A 15,992-nucleotide genomic window follows, 5' to 3' on the forward strand; every position below is an offset into this window, starting at 1 on the left:
CTTTGGAAACTGATCAGGTAAGCCAAACATATGCAAATCCCTAAACCCATCAATTCTACTCCTAGGTACTCTCAAACAAATGTATTTATGTATTCACCTAAAAATAGTAGGTACAAATGTGTCATAGAAACTGGAAGAAAATTCAAATTCTAGAATAGGTGGATTCATTGGTATATTCCATTCACAGAATGGAATACTAGTCAATAAGAATTATCTGAAAGTATACACAAAATCATGAGTGAATCAAAAAAATCAGAGAGGAAAAGGGGGAATGGGGGTGGGAGTGGGAAAACAGTTACACTATGACGTTTCCTCTTCCTTATTGAAGTAGTGTAATATCAACGTTAGTATATGCTGATAAATCAAAGATGCACACTACAATCCCTAGAGCAACCAATGAAAATATAATATGAAGAGGTTAAGCTAAAAAAGCCAATAGAGGAGTGTAAAGAGTAGATGCAGCAAAGAAAGTGAAGTGAAGTCGCTCAGTCGTGTCCGACTCTTCGACCCCATGGACTGTAGCCTATCAGGCTCCTCCGTCCATGGGATTTTCCAGGCAAGAGTGCTGGAGTGGATTGCCATTTCCTTCTCCAGGGGATCTTCCTGACCCAGCAATTGAATTCAGGCCCTCCTGCATTGTGGGCAGATGCTTTATCGTCTGAGCCGCCAGGGAAGCCAAGTGAAGTTGCTCGGTCATGTCCGACTCTTTGCGACCCCACGGACAGTAGCCTATCAGGCAAAGAAAACAAACACCAACACAGCAGACTCATATTCAAACATACTATAATTATATTAATTTTAAGTGGACAAAAAGCATAAATTAAGAGGCAGAGATTATCAGAATAAACAAGCAAGACACAACTATGTAACTTTGTACAAAAGGTACACTTTAAAATACACAAATAGGTTGAAGGTGAAAGGACAGAAAAAGATATGCCAGGGAATTCCCTGGTGGTCCAGTGGTAAGGACTCAGCGCTTTCACTGCTGGGGCCTGAGTTCAGTCCCTGGTCAGGGAACTGAGATCCCTGAGCTGCGCAGCAAGGCTGAAAAAAAAAAATATACCATGCAAAGAGTAGGTAGCAGAAAGTTGGAGTAGCTATTGTAATATTAGACAAAACAGACCATAAGACTAAAATTATCAGAAATAAAGAGGGGCATTTCATAAACAGTCAATATATCAGGAGGATGATAGCAGTTCTATGAGAGAGATTTACACCTATAAATGCATACATTAAAAAAGAAGGAAGACCTCAGTAACCTAACTAGACACCTTAAGGAATCAGAAAAGAGCAAACTAAACCCAAAACTGGGAGAAGGAAGAAAATAATAAAAATTAAAGCAGAGATAAATAAGAGAAATTCAGTGAAACCAAAAGTTAGTTCTTTGAAAAGATCAACAAAATTGATAAGCTTTAGCTGAGGGGGGGAAAAAAGAGAGAAGACTAAAATTACTAAAATCAGAAAATAAGAGTGGAGACATCACTACTGGTTATATAGAAATATAAAGGACTATAAGAGAATAATATGAACAATATGTATGCCAACCAATTGGATGACAAAGAAGAAATGGAAAAATTCCACACAACCTACCCAAATTAAGTCATAAAGAAATAAGAAATCTGAAAAGATCTATAGTAAGGAGATTTAATCAGTAATCAAAAACCTCCCAATAAAGAAAAGTCCAGGACTAGATGACTTCGGTGATGAATGCTACCAAATATTTAAAGAAGAGTTAACACTAGCACTTCTTAAACTCTTCCCTGTAAAATGAAGAAGAAACACTTCCTAACATTCCATGAGGGCGGTATTACATGATATCAAAGCCTGAAAAAGACAGTACAAGGAACCTTCAGACCAATATTCCTTACGAATATTCATGTAAAAATCCTCAGAAAATTACTAGCAAACTGAATTCAGCAGTGTATTAAAAGGACTGTACACAACGATCAAGTGGGATTTATTCCTGTAGTGCCAGGAACGTTCAACATATGAAAGTTCATCCATTTAATACACTACATTAATAAAATAAGGGCTTCCCCAGTGGCTCAGTGGGTAAAGAATCTGCCTGCAATGCAGTAAACACAGGAGATGCAGGTTTGATCCCTGGCTTGGGAAGATCTTGTGGAGAAGGAAATGGCAACCCACTCCAGTATTCTTGCCTGAAAAATCCCATGGACAGAGGAGTGAGCAGGGCTACAGTCGATGGGGTCACAAAGAGACATGACTGAGCAACTAAGCAGCAACAGCATTATTAATAAAATAAAGGGAAAAAAACCATGATTATCTCAACTGATGCTGAAAAAGCATAAAATTCAATACCTTTTCACGATAAAAACACCCAAGAAACTAGGAACAGGACTTCTTCAACATGATAAATACTATATATACTACCCACAGCAAATATTATATTTGGTGGTGAAAGACTGAAAGGCTTTCCCCTAAGATCAGAAACAAGAGCATGCCTACTTTTGTCACTTCTACTGGGAGTTTTAGCCAGAGCAATTAGGCAAAAAAAAGAAATAAAAGGCATCCAAATTGGAAAGAAAGTAAAATCATCTTGTTCACAGATGACATGTAGAAAATGCTATATATTCCACAAAATATTGTTCAGTCAGTTCAGTTCAGTCACTCAGTCGTGTCCGACTCTTTGCAACCCCATGAATCGCAGCACACCAGGCCTCCCTGTCCATCACCAACTCCCAGAGTTCACTCAGACTCACGTCCACAGTCAGTGATGCCATCCAGCCATCTCATCCTCTGTCGTCCCCTTCTCCTCCTGCCCCCAATCCCTCCCAGCATCAGAGTCTTTTCTAATGAGTCAACTCTTCGCATGAGTTGGCCAAAGTATTGGAGTTTCAGCTTTAGCATCATTCCTTCCAAAGAAATCCCAGGGCCGATCTCCTTCAGAATGGACTGGTTGGATCTCCTTGCAGTCCAAGGGACTCTCAAGAGTCTTCTCCAACACCACAGTTCAAAAGCATCAATTCTTCGGCGCTCAGCCTTCACAGTCCAACTCTCACATTCATACATGACCACTGGAAAAACCATAGCCTTGACTAGACAGACCTTTGTTGGCAAAGTAATGTCTCTGCTTTTCAATATGCTATCTAGGTTGGCCATAACTTTTCTTCCAAGGAGTACGTGTCTTTTAATTTCATGGCTGCAGTCACCATCTGCAGTGATTTTAGAAAAGGCAGAGGAACCAGAGACCAAATTGCCAACATCTGCTGGATCATCAAAAAAGCAACAGAGTTCCAGAAAAACATCTATTTCTGCTTTATTGACTATGCCAAAGCCTTTGACTGTGTGGATCACAAGAAACTGTGGAAAATTCTGAAAGAGATGGGAATACCAGACCACCTGACCTGCCTCTTGAGAAATTTGTATACAGGTCAGGAAGCAACAGTTAGAACTGGACATGGAACAACAGATTGGTTCCAAATAGGAAAAGGAGTATGTCAAGGCTGTATATTGTCACCCTACTTATTTAACTTATATGCAGAGTACATCATGAGAAATGCTGGGCTGGAGGAAGCACAAGCTGGAATCAAGATTGCCGGGAGAAATATCAATAACCTCAGATATGCAGATGACACCACCCTTATGGCAGAAAGTGAAGAGGAACTAAAAAGCCTCTTGATGAAGGTGAAAGAGGAGAGTGAAAAAGTTGGCTTAAAGCTCAACATTCAGAAAAATATTGTTAATAAACCAATTTAGCAAAGTTTCAGGATACAAAGTCAACACAAAAATCAGTTGGATTTTATTCACTAGTACTAAACAATCTGAAAAAGAGAAGTAAGGCAAAAAATTCCGCTTACATTAGTATCAAAAAGAACACAACACTGGACTTCCCTGGCGGTCCAGTGGTTAAAAATCCACATGCCAAATGCATTTTCTGTATCTACTGAAATAATCATATAATCTATTGAGATTATGCTTTTATTCCATTCACATAGCAAACTACAGTCACTTTAAAATATTAAACCAAGTTTCCTTTTTACACATATGTTGATTTTATTTGCTAGAATTTTGGAATTAGACTTTTATACTTGTTTTTTAGCAATTTGTCTGTAAATTACCTTTCCTGTAATGCTTTGTCAGATTTTGCTATAAAGGTCATGCTGCCTTAATAAAATGAATCAGAAAGTAAAAAAAAAAAAAAAAAATCCACATGCCAATGCAGGGGACATGGGTTCGATCCCTGGTTCAGGAAGACTGCACATGCCATGGGGTAACTAAGCCTACTGAGAAGCCTGCACTCTAGAGCCTATGTGCTGCCACTACTGATGTCCACACACCCTAAGGCCCATGCTCTGCAGTAAGAGAAGTCACCGCAGTGAGATGCCTATGCGCCACAGTGAAGAGTAGCTCTCACTTGCTGCAACTGGAGAAAGCCTGTGCACAGCAACACAGACGCAACAAAGCAAAAACATTTTTAATTAATTAAAAGAAGAATAAAATATTTAGGAGTAAACCTAACCCAGGAGGTGAAAGACTTGTATGCTGAAAGGTAGAACACTGCTGAAAAGAATTAAGACATAAACAAACGCAAAGTTCTATGGTCTGAATGTTTCTGTACCCCAAAATTCATATATTAAAATCCCACCAGAAACTAATACAACATTGTAAATCAACTGTATGTCAATTTTTAAAAAGAACTATAAATTTTTTTAATTAAAAAAATCCTTATACTCTAAAGGTTATGGTATTAGCAGATGGGGCTTTGGGAAGTGCTTTAATCATGAGGGCAGAACCCTTATATTAATGGCATTAGTGCCTTTATAAAAGATGCTCCAGAGAGATCTCTGGCCCCTTCTGCCCTGTGAGGATACTACAAGAAGTCAGTGACACAAAAGAGGGCCCTAATCCAACCAACTATGTTGGCACCCTGATCTTGTCAGATTTTTAGTCTCCAGAACTGTGAACAATAAATTCCTGCTGTTTATAAGCTACCCAATCTGTAGTATCTTTTTATAGTGGCCTTAATGAACTAAGAGAGTAAAAATAATACCAAAGTGTGGAAGTGCTGCTATAACAAATACCTAGAAATACAGAAAAGAGCTTTGGAAGTGGGTATAAGCAGAGGTTGGAAGAATTTGGAAGTATGTGCTAGAAAAAAAGCCTATACTCTTAAGAATGGAAAGAAAGCCTCTCTTTTTCAAGAATACTTAAGTGGTAGCGACCAGAATATTGGTAGAAATACAGATGGAAAAAACCATTGTAATGAAGTCTCAGATGGAAATAAAGAATGTGTTACTGGAAACAGGAGAAAAGGCAATTCTTATTATAAAGTGGCAAATATGGGTTTGATCCCTGGTCTGGGAAGATTCCACATGCCTCGGGGCTGACCCCTCACTCTAGAGGTCAGAGCTGCAACTACTAGAGCCCTCACTAGGAGGGCCAGAACTAGAACCCGAGAGCTGGGCTGCAATTACTGAGCCTTCACCCTAGAACCTGAGAGCTGCAACTACTGGGCCCAAGTGCCACAGCTACTGAGCCCAAGCACCACAGCTACTGAGCCCAAGCACCACAGCTACGGAGCCCAAGCGCCACAACTACTGAGCCCAAGCGCCACAGCTACTGAGCCCAAGCACCACAGCTACGGAGCCCAAGCGCCACAACTACTGAGCCCTTGCACCCTAGAGCCTGTGCTCTCCAACAAGAGAAAATGAGAAGCCCGTGCACCGCAACTAGAGAGTAGCCCCTGCTCACAGCAACTAGAGAAAGTCTGCGTGCAGCAGTAAAGATCCAGTGCAGTAAAAAATTTAAAATAAATAATAAAAGGCATGTGCAAGGACAAACTGAGAGATTGGGACTGACATATATACTCTGCTATATATAAAACAGATGATTAGTAAGAACCTACCGTATAGCACAGGGAACTCTACTCTATAATTACCTCTATGGGAAGCCCTACCTCTATGGAAATAGAATCTAAAAAAAAGAGTGGATAGGGACCTCCGGGTGGTCCAGTGGCTAGCACTCCATGCTCCCAATGCAAGGGGTGGGGGTTTGAACCCTGGTCAGGGAACTAGATCCCACTTGCTGCAATAAGAGCTTGCATACTGCAACTAAAAGATCACGCATGCTGCAATGAAGATTGAAGGTCCTGTGTGTTGCAACCAAGTCCCAGTGCAGCCAAAATAAACTTTAAAAATGAATATTAAAAAAAACCAAAAACATTAAAAAATAAAAATGTAAAAGAGTGAATATAACTGATACACTGTGCTGTACAGCAGAAACACAACATTGTAAATCAGTTATATGTCAATAAAAATTAATTTTAAAAAAAGGATGTGCAGCTGAGTTGGGAATTGCATGATGTTTTACAGTGTATTTTTGCATGGAAATTTTCTTCAGGTTGGCAGGTGACCTGTTGTCAACGTAACCTGTTACGTGACCAGCTTATCCTAACAAAGGAGTCTTTGCGTTGGTGGCAAGTGCTCTATCAGCTTTTAAATGCTCAACCCATGCCCAACAATTTGATGGCTGCTCCCAAGATTTCCATTAGCAATAGCCTTTACCTACACAAAACACAATGGACCCAGTCTGGTTTTTAAGTCAGACCCAGTTGAATTGTGGTCAGTAACCACCAACAGTCCCTGATGTGGAATCTGGGGATAGAACCAAATGATGGGGTTTTCCACTCAAAATAGGGAACAGTGGAAAGCCAATTAGATTGGGAGCTCCATGCAAAGAGAGCAGAGCTCAGAAATGAGAGGAACTTGCCTACCATCTTTGGAAATGGTAAGAAAGACAGAGAACTCAAAAGGGTTCATGGGTTTGCCTGTGTTTCTCATCATCCCCAAAGCCATCAGAAGTATCCTTCAGTTCAGCTGCTGCCAACAAATCTGTTTAAAAAACAAAATTCAGCTGAGTAAATTTGAAGCTCTAATTGGCTTTATTCAATGATCCATTAATAATAACCCATCTAGTGGATAGAAAGGAACTCTGAGGACCTGTACAAAACAGAAGGCTTTTATAGGCAACAGAGGGTGGGGAAAAAAAAAGTTTCTAGTAAAGAATGGACTGACCTTCCTAGAGGGGACAAATGGGATCTATTGGGTGGGTTATCTCTCTAGTGCTGACCACGTAATTCCAGGTCAAGTGGTTAAAGGTCACGTTCCAAGAAGAAGCTGAATTAGGTTAAGTATTAAGTCCTGTTGACATGTGGCTTAGTGCAAGTGACTCCATTTTGGGTTTGTTTCTTTTTTAACATGTGAGGAGAGAGAAATGATTTAAAAGGTGGAATTCTTAGGACTTCCCTGGCAGTTCAGTGGTTAAGATGCTGTGTTTCCACTGCAGGGAGTGCAGATTTGATCCCTGTGAGTGGAACTAAGATACCTGATGCCATGTGGTGCACTGAAATGAAATGGAAATGAAAATAATAAAAAGGTGAAATTCTTAATCAAAGGGGAAACAGGAACTTGAAATTTGAAAAATTCTCAGCCTATTCATATTGAATAAGAGTTCATTTAAGAGAGAATACAAAGGGTGTGGCAGGATTTGGTAAGACTTATATGGAGCTACCATTTCAACAGAAGCTAGGAGCTATTCTAGACAATGGGGAGATTGGTTGATCATCTAAAGACAGGACCTACTTACTGTCCAAGGCAATAGAAGAATGACCCCAGAGGCACTGCCATCACAGTCCCAAACTGAAAGGGCATATAAGGACAGATTAATTTTAAAGGAGAGGCTTCTGTTGCCTGGTACCCTTTCACATTGCAGGCTCTGATCCCCCAAATTCTGGCATCTAGCCCCTCAGCTGCCCTCGGTGTAGTGCAGGCCATGGTGGCAGTTCTTTCAGAGGGCACAGGTGGTAAATCTCGGCAGTGTCCACAGTACTAGGTGTAGCTATGTCCACCCAGATTCCAAAGAATGGACCCTTCTGGGCCTCTGGTGTGCAACTCTGTCAGAGAACCACTTTAGGGTACAGCAGAGAGCTCCTATGATAGCAAAGCCCAGCAGAGTTGTGGGGGTGGGACTGCTCTCAAACCCCTAAACTGGTAGAGCCAGTTTAAGAGTGTGAGATTCCACTTCCAGAGCCACAAGCACAAGATTCCAACCCACGAGAGCTGGGGTGTGGCCACTCTTTAGTCCGAAGTGCAGGTCCCTGCCCCAGTGTACCTTAAGGTTTTGGACTTGCTTAGGACTTGTTACCCTTTCTTCTTTTGTTGAGCCATGCCACGTGACTTGTGGGATCTGTTTCCTGACCAGGAATTGACCTGGGGCCATGAAAGCGTGAAGTCCTAACCACTGGACGGCAAGGGAATTCCATTTCTCTTTTTTGAAGTAGTAATGTCTATCTATGCCTGTCCCACCATTGTATTCTGGAAGCACATAACTTGTTTGACTTAATGGGTTCATAAGCTGAATCAACACTGAATCTCACTCATGTAAAAAAAATTAATAAAAGACGCGTCAGAGTCAGGAGACCAGAAGAGGGAGCTCTCAGACCCTGCAATGATAGTCTTTCCAAGCAAGGAATCGGCCAATGAAAAGCCATGAACTTTCTTATAGTCCTCCTAACTTCTTTTCCCCACTAAAAAAGCATTCTCCTTCCCTTGCCATGCAGGGACTTGCCACAGTTGCAGATTCCAAACTGCAATTCTCTGCTGATTCTGAATAAAGCCTTTTTTTCTCCCTCGCAGAAGTAACTCGCAGTCTGTTTTAGGTCAATACCCATTTCTAATTTGAATGAGATTGGTGGCTTAGACGGTAAAGAACCTGCCTGCAATGCAGGAGACCTGGGTTCAATCCCTGGATCAGGAAGATCCCCTGGAGAAGGGAGTGGGTACCCACTACAGTATTCTTGCCTGGAGAATTCCATGGACAGAGGAGCCTGGCAGGCTACAGTCTGTGGGGTTGCAAAGAGTCAGACACGACTGACTAACAATTTCACAGATTTAGGCTTTAGAGTCAGTACTTGAACAGGTAGATTTTGGGGTTACCGGGATGGAATGAATGTATTTTTCATGTGAGAAGGATATGAACTTTGGGTGGCCAGGGGCAGAATGCTATGGTCTGAAAGTTTGTGTCCCTCCAAAATTTTATACATTAAATCCTCCCAAAGATAATGGTATTAGTAAGTAGGGCTTTGGCACATGCTTAAGTCATGAGGGTAGAACCTTCATGAACAGGACTACTTATTAAAAGGGATTCCAGAGAGATCCCTCACACCTTTCATCCTATGAGCTCATTGAAAAAAAGATGCTGGCAATGAACTAGCACCTCGCCAGGTGATCACACTGGTGCTTTAATTTTGGACTTCTCAGTCTCCAGAACCGTAAGCAGTAAATTTTCTGTTGTTTATAAACTGCCCAGTCTGTGGTATTTTGTTATAGCAGCCTGAATAGACTAATACAGAAGACATCCTGTGTTCAAGGACTGGAAGACTTAAGATGACAAATTACCCAAAGTGATGAGAACAAAGAAGTAAGACTCACACTTCCAGACTTCTAAGTATACCACAAAGCTACAGTAATGAAAACAGTGTGGTAATGCATAAGGACAGACACACAACAGATAATACAGAAAGAACCCATCACATATATGGTCACTTTTCAACAAGAGTGTGAAGACCATTCAATGAGGAAAGGACAGTCCTCAACAAATGTTGCTATGCAAACAGTATTTATATGCTAAAAAGAATGAAGTTGGACCCTTATGTTATGCCATTTACAAAAGTAACTCAAATTGATCTAAGATCTAAGCTTTAAGAGCTAAACTATAAAAGTGTTAGAATAAAACATAGGAAATAATCTTCATGATATTGGATTGATCAAAGATCTAAGCTTTTACAGCTAAACTATAAAACTGTTAGAATAAAACATAGGAAATAATCTTCATGATATTGGATTTGGCAAGGATTTTTCTGATATGACACCAAAAACATAAGCAAAAAAAGGAAAAAAGATAATTGGACTTGATTGAAATTTTAAAACTTGTGCATCAGAGGACACTATTTGAGAATGAAAAGGAAACCCATAGAATGGGAGGAAATACTTGTAAATCCATATATCAAATTAATATCTAAACTATATGAAGAATTCCTAACTCAATAGCAACAAAAAATATTAATAAACCACCTAATTTGAAAATGGTTAAAGGACTTCAATACATACCTCCAAAATGTGTCAGTAAAACAGCCTGCAAGGAACTTAGAATGTATACAAATGGCAAGTAAGCAACATGTTCAACATCGTTAGTCATTAAAGAAAGGTAAATCAAAACCACAATGAGAAAGATACCAATACATGCCTATTAGGATGGCTATCACTTAAAAAATCAAAACATAAAGTTGAGGATGTGGAGAAATTGGAACCCTCATGCACTGCTTGAGAATATAAAATTGTGTTATGTTGTGAAAAGTAGTTTAGCATTCTTCAAAAAGTTAAATACAGAATTATCACATGAGGAAAAGGAAACGGCAACCCACTCCAGTATTCATGCCTGGAAAATCCCACGGACCGAGGAGCCTGGTGGGCTACAATCCATGGGGTCGCAAACAGTCAGACACACTGAGCGACTTCTGTGTTTTTGAAGATCAAAGGGATATGGGCCACTGAAAAGGATATAAACCAGGGCAGAATTTCTTAAAGAAGTAACAGATTAGTTAGTTACAACATCAAGATAAATGGAATTGAAACAGAGATGCTACCAAGAGAGTTGGGCAGTACTGCTTAAATAATGCTCAAGAGTTTCTATTCTTAAACTGTTTCCTCTTGAGAGAAGATGAGCAGCACTGGGCCCACTCACCTCTGCCTTTTTTGTTCCCCACTTTGGTTGTGTTGTTACTTTCGGAATTGCACTTTTCACCTTGTCATAGTAGCTGCCAAAGTGTGTTTTTATAAACATAGGGTTCTAGAGCGCTGGCTTCCTGGGGCAGAGGAAAGAAAGAAATGCATGTTGTACAAAATCAGTATGTTCACATGTTTAATAAAATAGTTCTATTATTGAAGAAAAAAAAAAGAATTATCACATGATCCAGCAATTCCATTCCTAGGTTATATTCTAGGACAATGTTGTGATTCCACTTACATATGGTATCCAGAATAGGCAAATACACAGATAGCAGAATAGAGGTTACTAGGGACTGAGGAAAGGGAGAAACAGATTGTTATTTAGAAGTTTGCATTTACTAGAACTTTATATAAATGAAAACATACATATTTTTCTTTTTGAATAATTTTTTCTCACTAAGGATGTTTCAGAGATTCACTTATGTTGCGGGTATCAATAGTTCCTTCTGCTTTATTGTATGTGATTCCATAGTATTCGCCATGATTTGTTTACATAGCCACTTTTTGACGGACATTTTTGACGGGTTATTTCTAGTTCTTGCCTAATACAAGCAAAACTGCTATGAACATTTGTGTTCAAGTCTTTGCATAGAAACAAGCTTTCATTTCTTTTAGGTAAGTACTTAGGTGTGGAATGGCCACTTTATATAAATGTTTATTTAACTTTTAAAGAAATTTCCAAACTGTTTTTCCAAAATCTCAGATAGCTGAGTATGAGAATTCCAGTTGCTCATCTTCACCTACACCTAGTATGACCAATCTTTTTAATTTTAGCCTTTCTGATATGTATGTATTTCACTGTGGTTTTACTTTGCATTTCTCAAATGACTAATGATGTCAAACATTTTTCATGGTTTTTTCCCTATCAACTTATGAGAGTTCTTCATGTATTTTGAATACTGGTCCTTTATCAAGCATGCAATCTACAAATATTTTCTCAATCTGTAGTGTACTTTTTGTTCAGTTCATTTCAGGCTGCCTAATTAAGAACCTCAGTTCCTCATTGACTGAAGAATGCCCTCAACTCATTGCTGGGCCTCTCCATAGGCAGCTCAAATGTGGCAGACTGCTGCACAGAAGCAAATGAGGAGTCAGATTGTGTGGACAAGACAAACGCCACAATCTTTCATAATCTAACCTTCAAAGTGATGAAGCAACCCTTGCTGTATTCTATTCCTTAGATGCAAGTCACCAGGTGCAGACTATATTCTTGGGGAAAGGATAATGAAATGTATGAATATGAATACTAGAGTAGATATATCATTTCAGAAACTGCTTTCAGAAGATACACAGATGCCTATACAAATATTATCTTCAAAATTCTTTGTTTTCAGTACTTTATAATTCTTCTTGGTTTTTATCTTCCTGGAATTTCTGAATGTTGCTATGTATATTATTCTATTCCTAATCTTTACTTTTCTATTTTTTTGCTTTCTAATGAAACGGTTCCTCAATTTAATTTGCTAATTCAATCAATGCAATCCAGTCTACTACTTACCTGTATTTTTTATTTCAGCTATTATATTTTTCATTTAATAGTTGTATTTTTCACTCTTGCTCCACATATTACCATTATCTTATTTCTTTAATATTTATCATGCCATATTTAAATTATTGGTTGTCTTTTCAAGTATTTCTGCTTCAAATGGTATTCACTTTTTCTTTTGAGAGAGTTTGCAGATATCCAACTACTCTAGCTTATGAGTCCAAATTCTCCTAGGGTTTGGGCTGTAACTCTGGGAAGGTACACTGGGCAAGTGCCAAAGACCAGAATGTCAAGTATTAAGGTAGGGAAGGGACAAACCTTGGCACAGCTTTCTAGGAACCACAAGACCACATGTAACTGTTTCCATTCAGTTTCATCCCACCAAACCAAACCTTTAAATCCAGTCTAGGAAGAAGCAACTTTGCAGGAGGCAGTCTCCCTAGATTACAGACCACTGATGTTTTCAAAGGATAGAGTGAGTGAAAAGCCTAAGGTAGATAAGTTATTTCCCACCTAGTTTCATTCTCACTACTCAAGGATTTTTTTTTTTTTTTGCCATGCCGCACAGCTCGAGGGATTCTCAGTTTCCTGATCAGGGATTAACCTGGGCCATAGCAGGGAAAGCCCAGAATCTTAACCACTAGATCACCAGGGAACTCCCTCTCACAGATTCTGTTCTGCCCTGACTTCACCCCTGTGGATATCTGCACCTGTAATCTACGTTGTGGCCTCCATTTCTATAGTAATGGGGCTAGTTATGGTTTGCCCTAAGGCAGGGATCAACCCTTTTTTCTGTAAAAGACAATAAATATTTTTGGCTTTGGAGGCCATAAAGTCAGTTACAACTTCTCAACCTGATTTTTGTGAGTATGGCTGAGGTCTAACAAAATTTAATTTAAAAACAGGTTGCAGGCTAGATTTGGTGGAAGGGTAGTTTGTCACTCCTGTCTCAAGGCAAAGGTGGAATTAAGAGTGAGGTGACATAAGTGGTACTTAAACTGCTCTCCTTAAGACATCTTATCATTGCCTCCACCGGTGACCCTATCTTTCAAGTTGCAGCCACTTTCCCTCACCCTCAACAGTTGAAAAGCGTCTTCTGATTCCCCTGAGGTTTCTCAGTTTTGTTGTTACTTATCTGGATTCCATGTTCCCTTTACAGTCCTCGGGAGGAAGTAAGTAGCACATGTTTGGCAGGAATGGGCAACCAAGTCAATAACTGTTTTCTTTTGTGTTTATTTATACATTTTTTTGGCAGCAAAACTTTATTAAACAGAAAATCTGCACTATGAACACACTTCACTGCTTCTGTTGAAGAACCCCAAGCCAAATAAAAAGACCAATATTAAAAGCAGCATAACTGGTTACTGCCTTAAAGATACATCAAATGCTACAGTGTAGGAAGACAATCATCCCCATATCAGAAATCACAACTTCTTCCAAATAAAGAATATGACCGACCCATCTGCCATATTGAATTGATATTTATTTCAGGACATGCCATGTCAAAAGAAAACAAAAGAGTCAACCCTTGCCTTTAACAATAATATTGTATTATAAAAGCACTTTACAACTCCATCCCATCTTTGAGTACAAGTTACTGGGGTATGTGGGCTAATGATTATCTGAAAGCATTTCTCTATTCAGACCCATAATCCAAGTGCTCTCTGAATATTATAAGGTGATATAGTAAGTGGGAAGTGGAGGAGGAAGAGGAAAGAGAGGGGAATAAGGTTCTCCCAGTTAAGGGCTTTGTTGCAATGAGGGGATGAGGAAGTATGAAGATATTTTTGCTGTCTTTTCATCCTTATACTGTGTTAAGTAATGCTTACAACATAAATTCAGCAGGCTTTTCCTGAGCTGTAACTCAGAAATTTACTTCCTGCAAACAATGTATTTACAAATGTGTTTATTAACTTACACAGCAATCTCACAATAACTAGTAAAGATTAAAATGGTGCACTCCTAGTATATTTGTTTGCAGTGTTTTAAGGGAAATACATATTGCCATTGTGATGCTCTAAAGACTGAATAAAACATCTAAAAATTCAAAGTAGTTAAAAAAGGCAAAGAAATAAATATCAAAGAAAAAAGATTAATTGTAGCTTAAATATAAAACCAACTCACTAATTAACCAAACTATACAGATCTAATAAAAAGCAAAACCAGGTTGAGAGAACCAACATAAAAAAAAAAAATGCTGAAAAATAAGGCATAAATCTGCATAATGTTAAGTTTTATTTTCACTCTCTCTTTTCCCTCTTCTATGTATGCTTGTTCAGATCTGCCTCTAAGGGCTTATGAGAAAACTTTCCATTTTCAATTTGATCTCAAATGTCCTGGGCTAAGTATTTGCTAATCTGCTGAAGAGTCTATAGTTGGTAAGCTTTAGATATCATTGTTTCCACTTGTTACAGTAGTTTTGATCAAGATGCCAAATTTAAATTCTTGCACTGGTTCTTCTTAAAGGAATTTGATTTCTACAGTGACTTGCCTGCATAGCATTTTTTAAAAAAGAAAGAAAGGAAGAAATAAAGAAACTCAAGAGTAATCTATTGCTTAAAAAAGTCTTCTTTTTCAATCAGAACTCTATTTTGACAATTTTAAAATCTTGGGAGAATTAGCTCTTAGAAGAATTAAATATTTAAAACTTGTTCTGAAGCGCTTTTACTTTTCTCTCCCAGAGTCTAACATGTGAAAGGATCGTTTGTTTTGGTCAGAAATATATTTTATGTTCATTTACTTATAAGTACTTAGTATGGTCATTAGGACTCATTCTGAAGACACATCAGAAACCCTTTCCTTATTCCAGCACTGCCTTCCATGATAGCTGAGTTTTGACCTCAATTAAGGCCTAAGTAATTTATATCAGTGCTCAAGAATAATTTTGGATATCTTGGCTCAAGGCCTAGAGCAAGTGGTATCGCTAAAATACAAGGTAATTCCAGTAGGCTTGGTCTGACTTTGCCTCCTCTTGTTAGTTTTGAGGGAGGGTGGGGAGGAATAAGAGATAGGGTAAAGGAGACGTGAGTACAGCAGGGAGAGATCAAATAAGTCGGCATAGGCAAGTACTCCTATGAATAACTGTTCCGTAACCAAGCCACATACTGCTGAGAGTTCCATCATTTTGAAGTACATTCTCATAACATTAAAAATGAAAAACAATGTTAAGAAAATGTATCTAATTTTTAAAGTTATCACTGGAATATACTGGAATCATTTGGCTTTTTGTAAAATATAAATAATGAAGACACTGACTTTTTTGTGCTTGTGAAGCTAATAGATCATCTCCACGATACAGGCAGCAATGATGAATTGCAATACATTATTACTGAAGGGAAAAGGTTCAAGCCAATATTCACACTGCAGTCAATGAAAGAGTAAGGGGGCCAAAGCAGTGAGCTTCTGGAGGAAAGTTGAAGATGCCATGGAGGATTAGCAGGAACAGCCTCCTTCGCTGACTGGCTGCTCCTGAGGCTTTTCCAGTTTTATGTCAATCACTGAAACAAAAGTTAAGGAACCATAAACAGAGAAGTACAAATCCCATTCTCCTGGACACCAACGATTCTCCCATTTCTATTTGGCTTCAGAGCCTACTCATCCATTTTATTTCCTATATAGCTAGCCTACCACATGAGGTACTCATATGAAATAAATGTGCTTTTATCTCCTATATGCCGCAAGTTTCCAAACAAGGTTAATTC

At 38.9% G+C, this 15,992-nt stretch overlaps 1 protein-coding gene across 2 annotated transcripts in view; it reads right to left on the reverse strand.

The window, feature by feature from the left end:
* Positions 1–13,508: 13,508 nt before the first annotated feature.
* Positions 13,509–15,992, reverse strand: part of RAB6A (RAB6A, member RAS oncogene family) — a 95,712-nt gene continuing 93,228 nt past the window's right edge. For both annotated transcript variants that reach the window (XM_019975197.2, XM_019975196.2), the window contains exon 8: positions 13,509–15,788. In XM_019975197.2, the coding sequence (XP_019830756.1) occupies positions 15,724–15,788 (65 nt within the window). In that variant the 3' untranslated portion in view covers positions 13,509–15,723. The remainder of the gene's footprint in view (positions 15,789–15,992) is intronic.

The sequence above is a fragment of the Bos indicus genome, chromosome 15 (genome assembly GCF_029378745.1).
Source record: "Bos indicus isolate NIAB-ARS_2022 breed Sahiwal x Tharparkar chromosome 15, NIAB-ARS_B.indTharparkar_mat_pri_1.0, whole genome shotgun sequence".
Lineage (NCBI taxonomy): Eukaryota > Metazoa > Chordata > Mammalia > Artiodactyla > Bovidae > Bos > Bos indicus.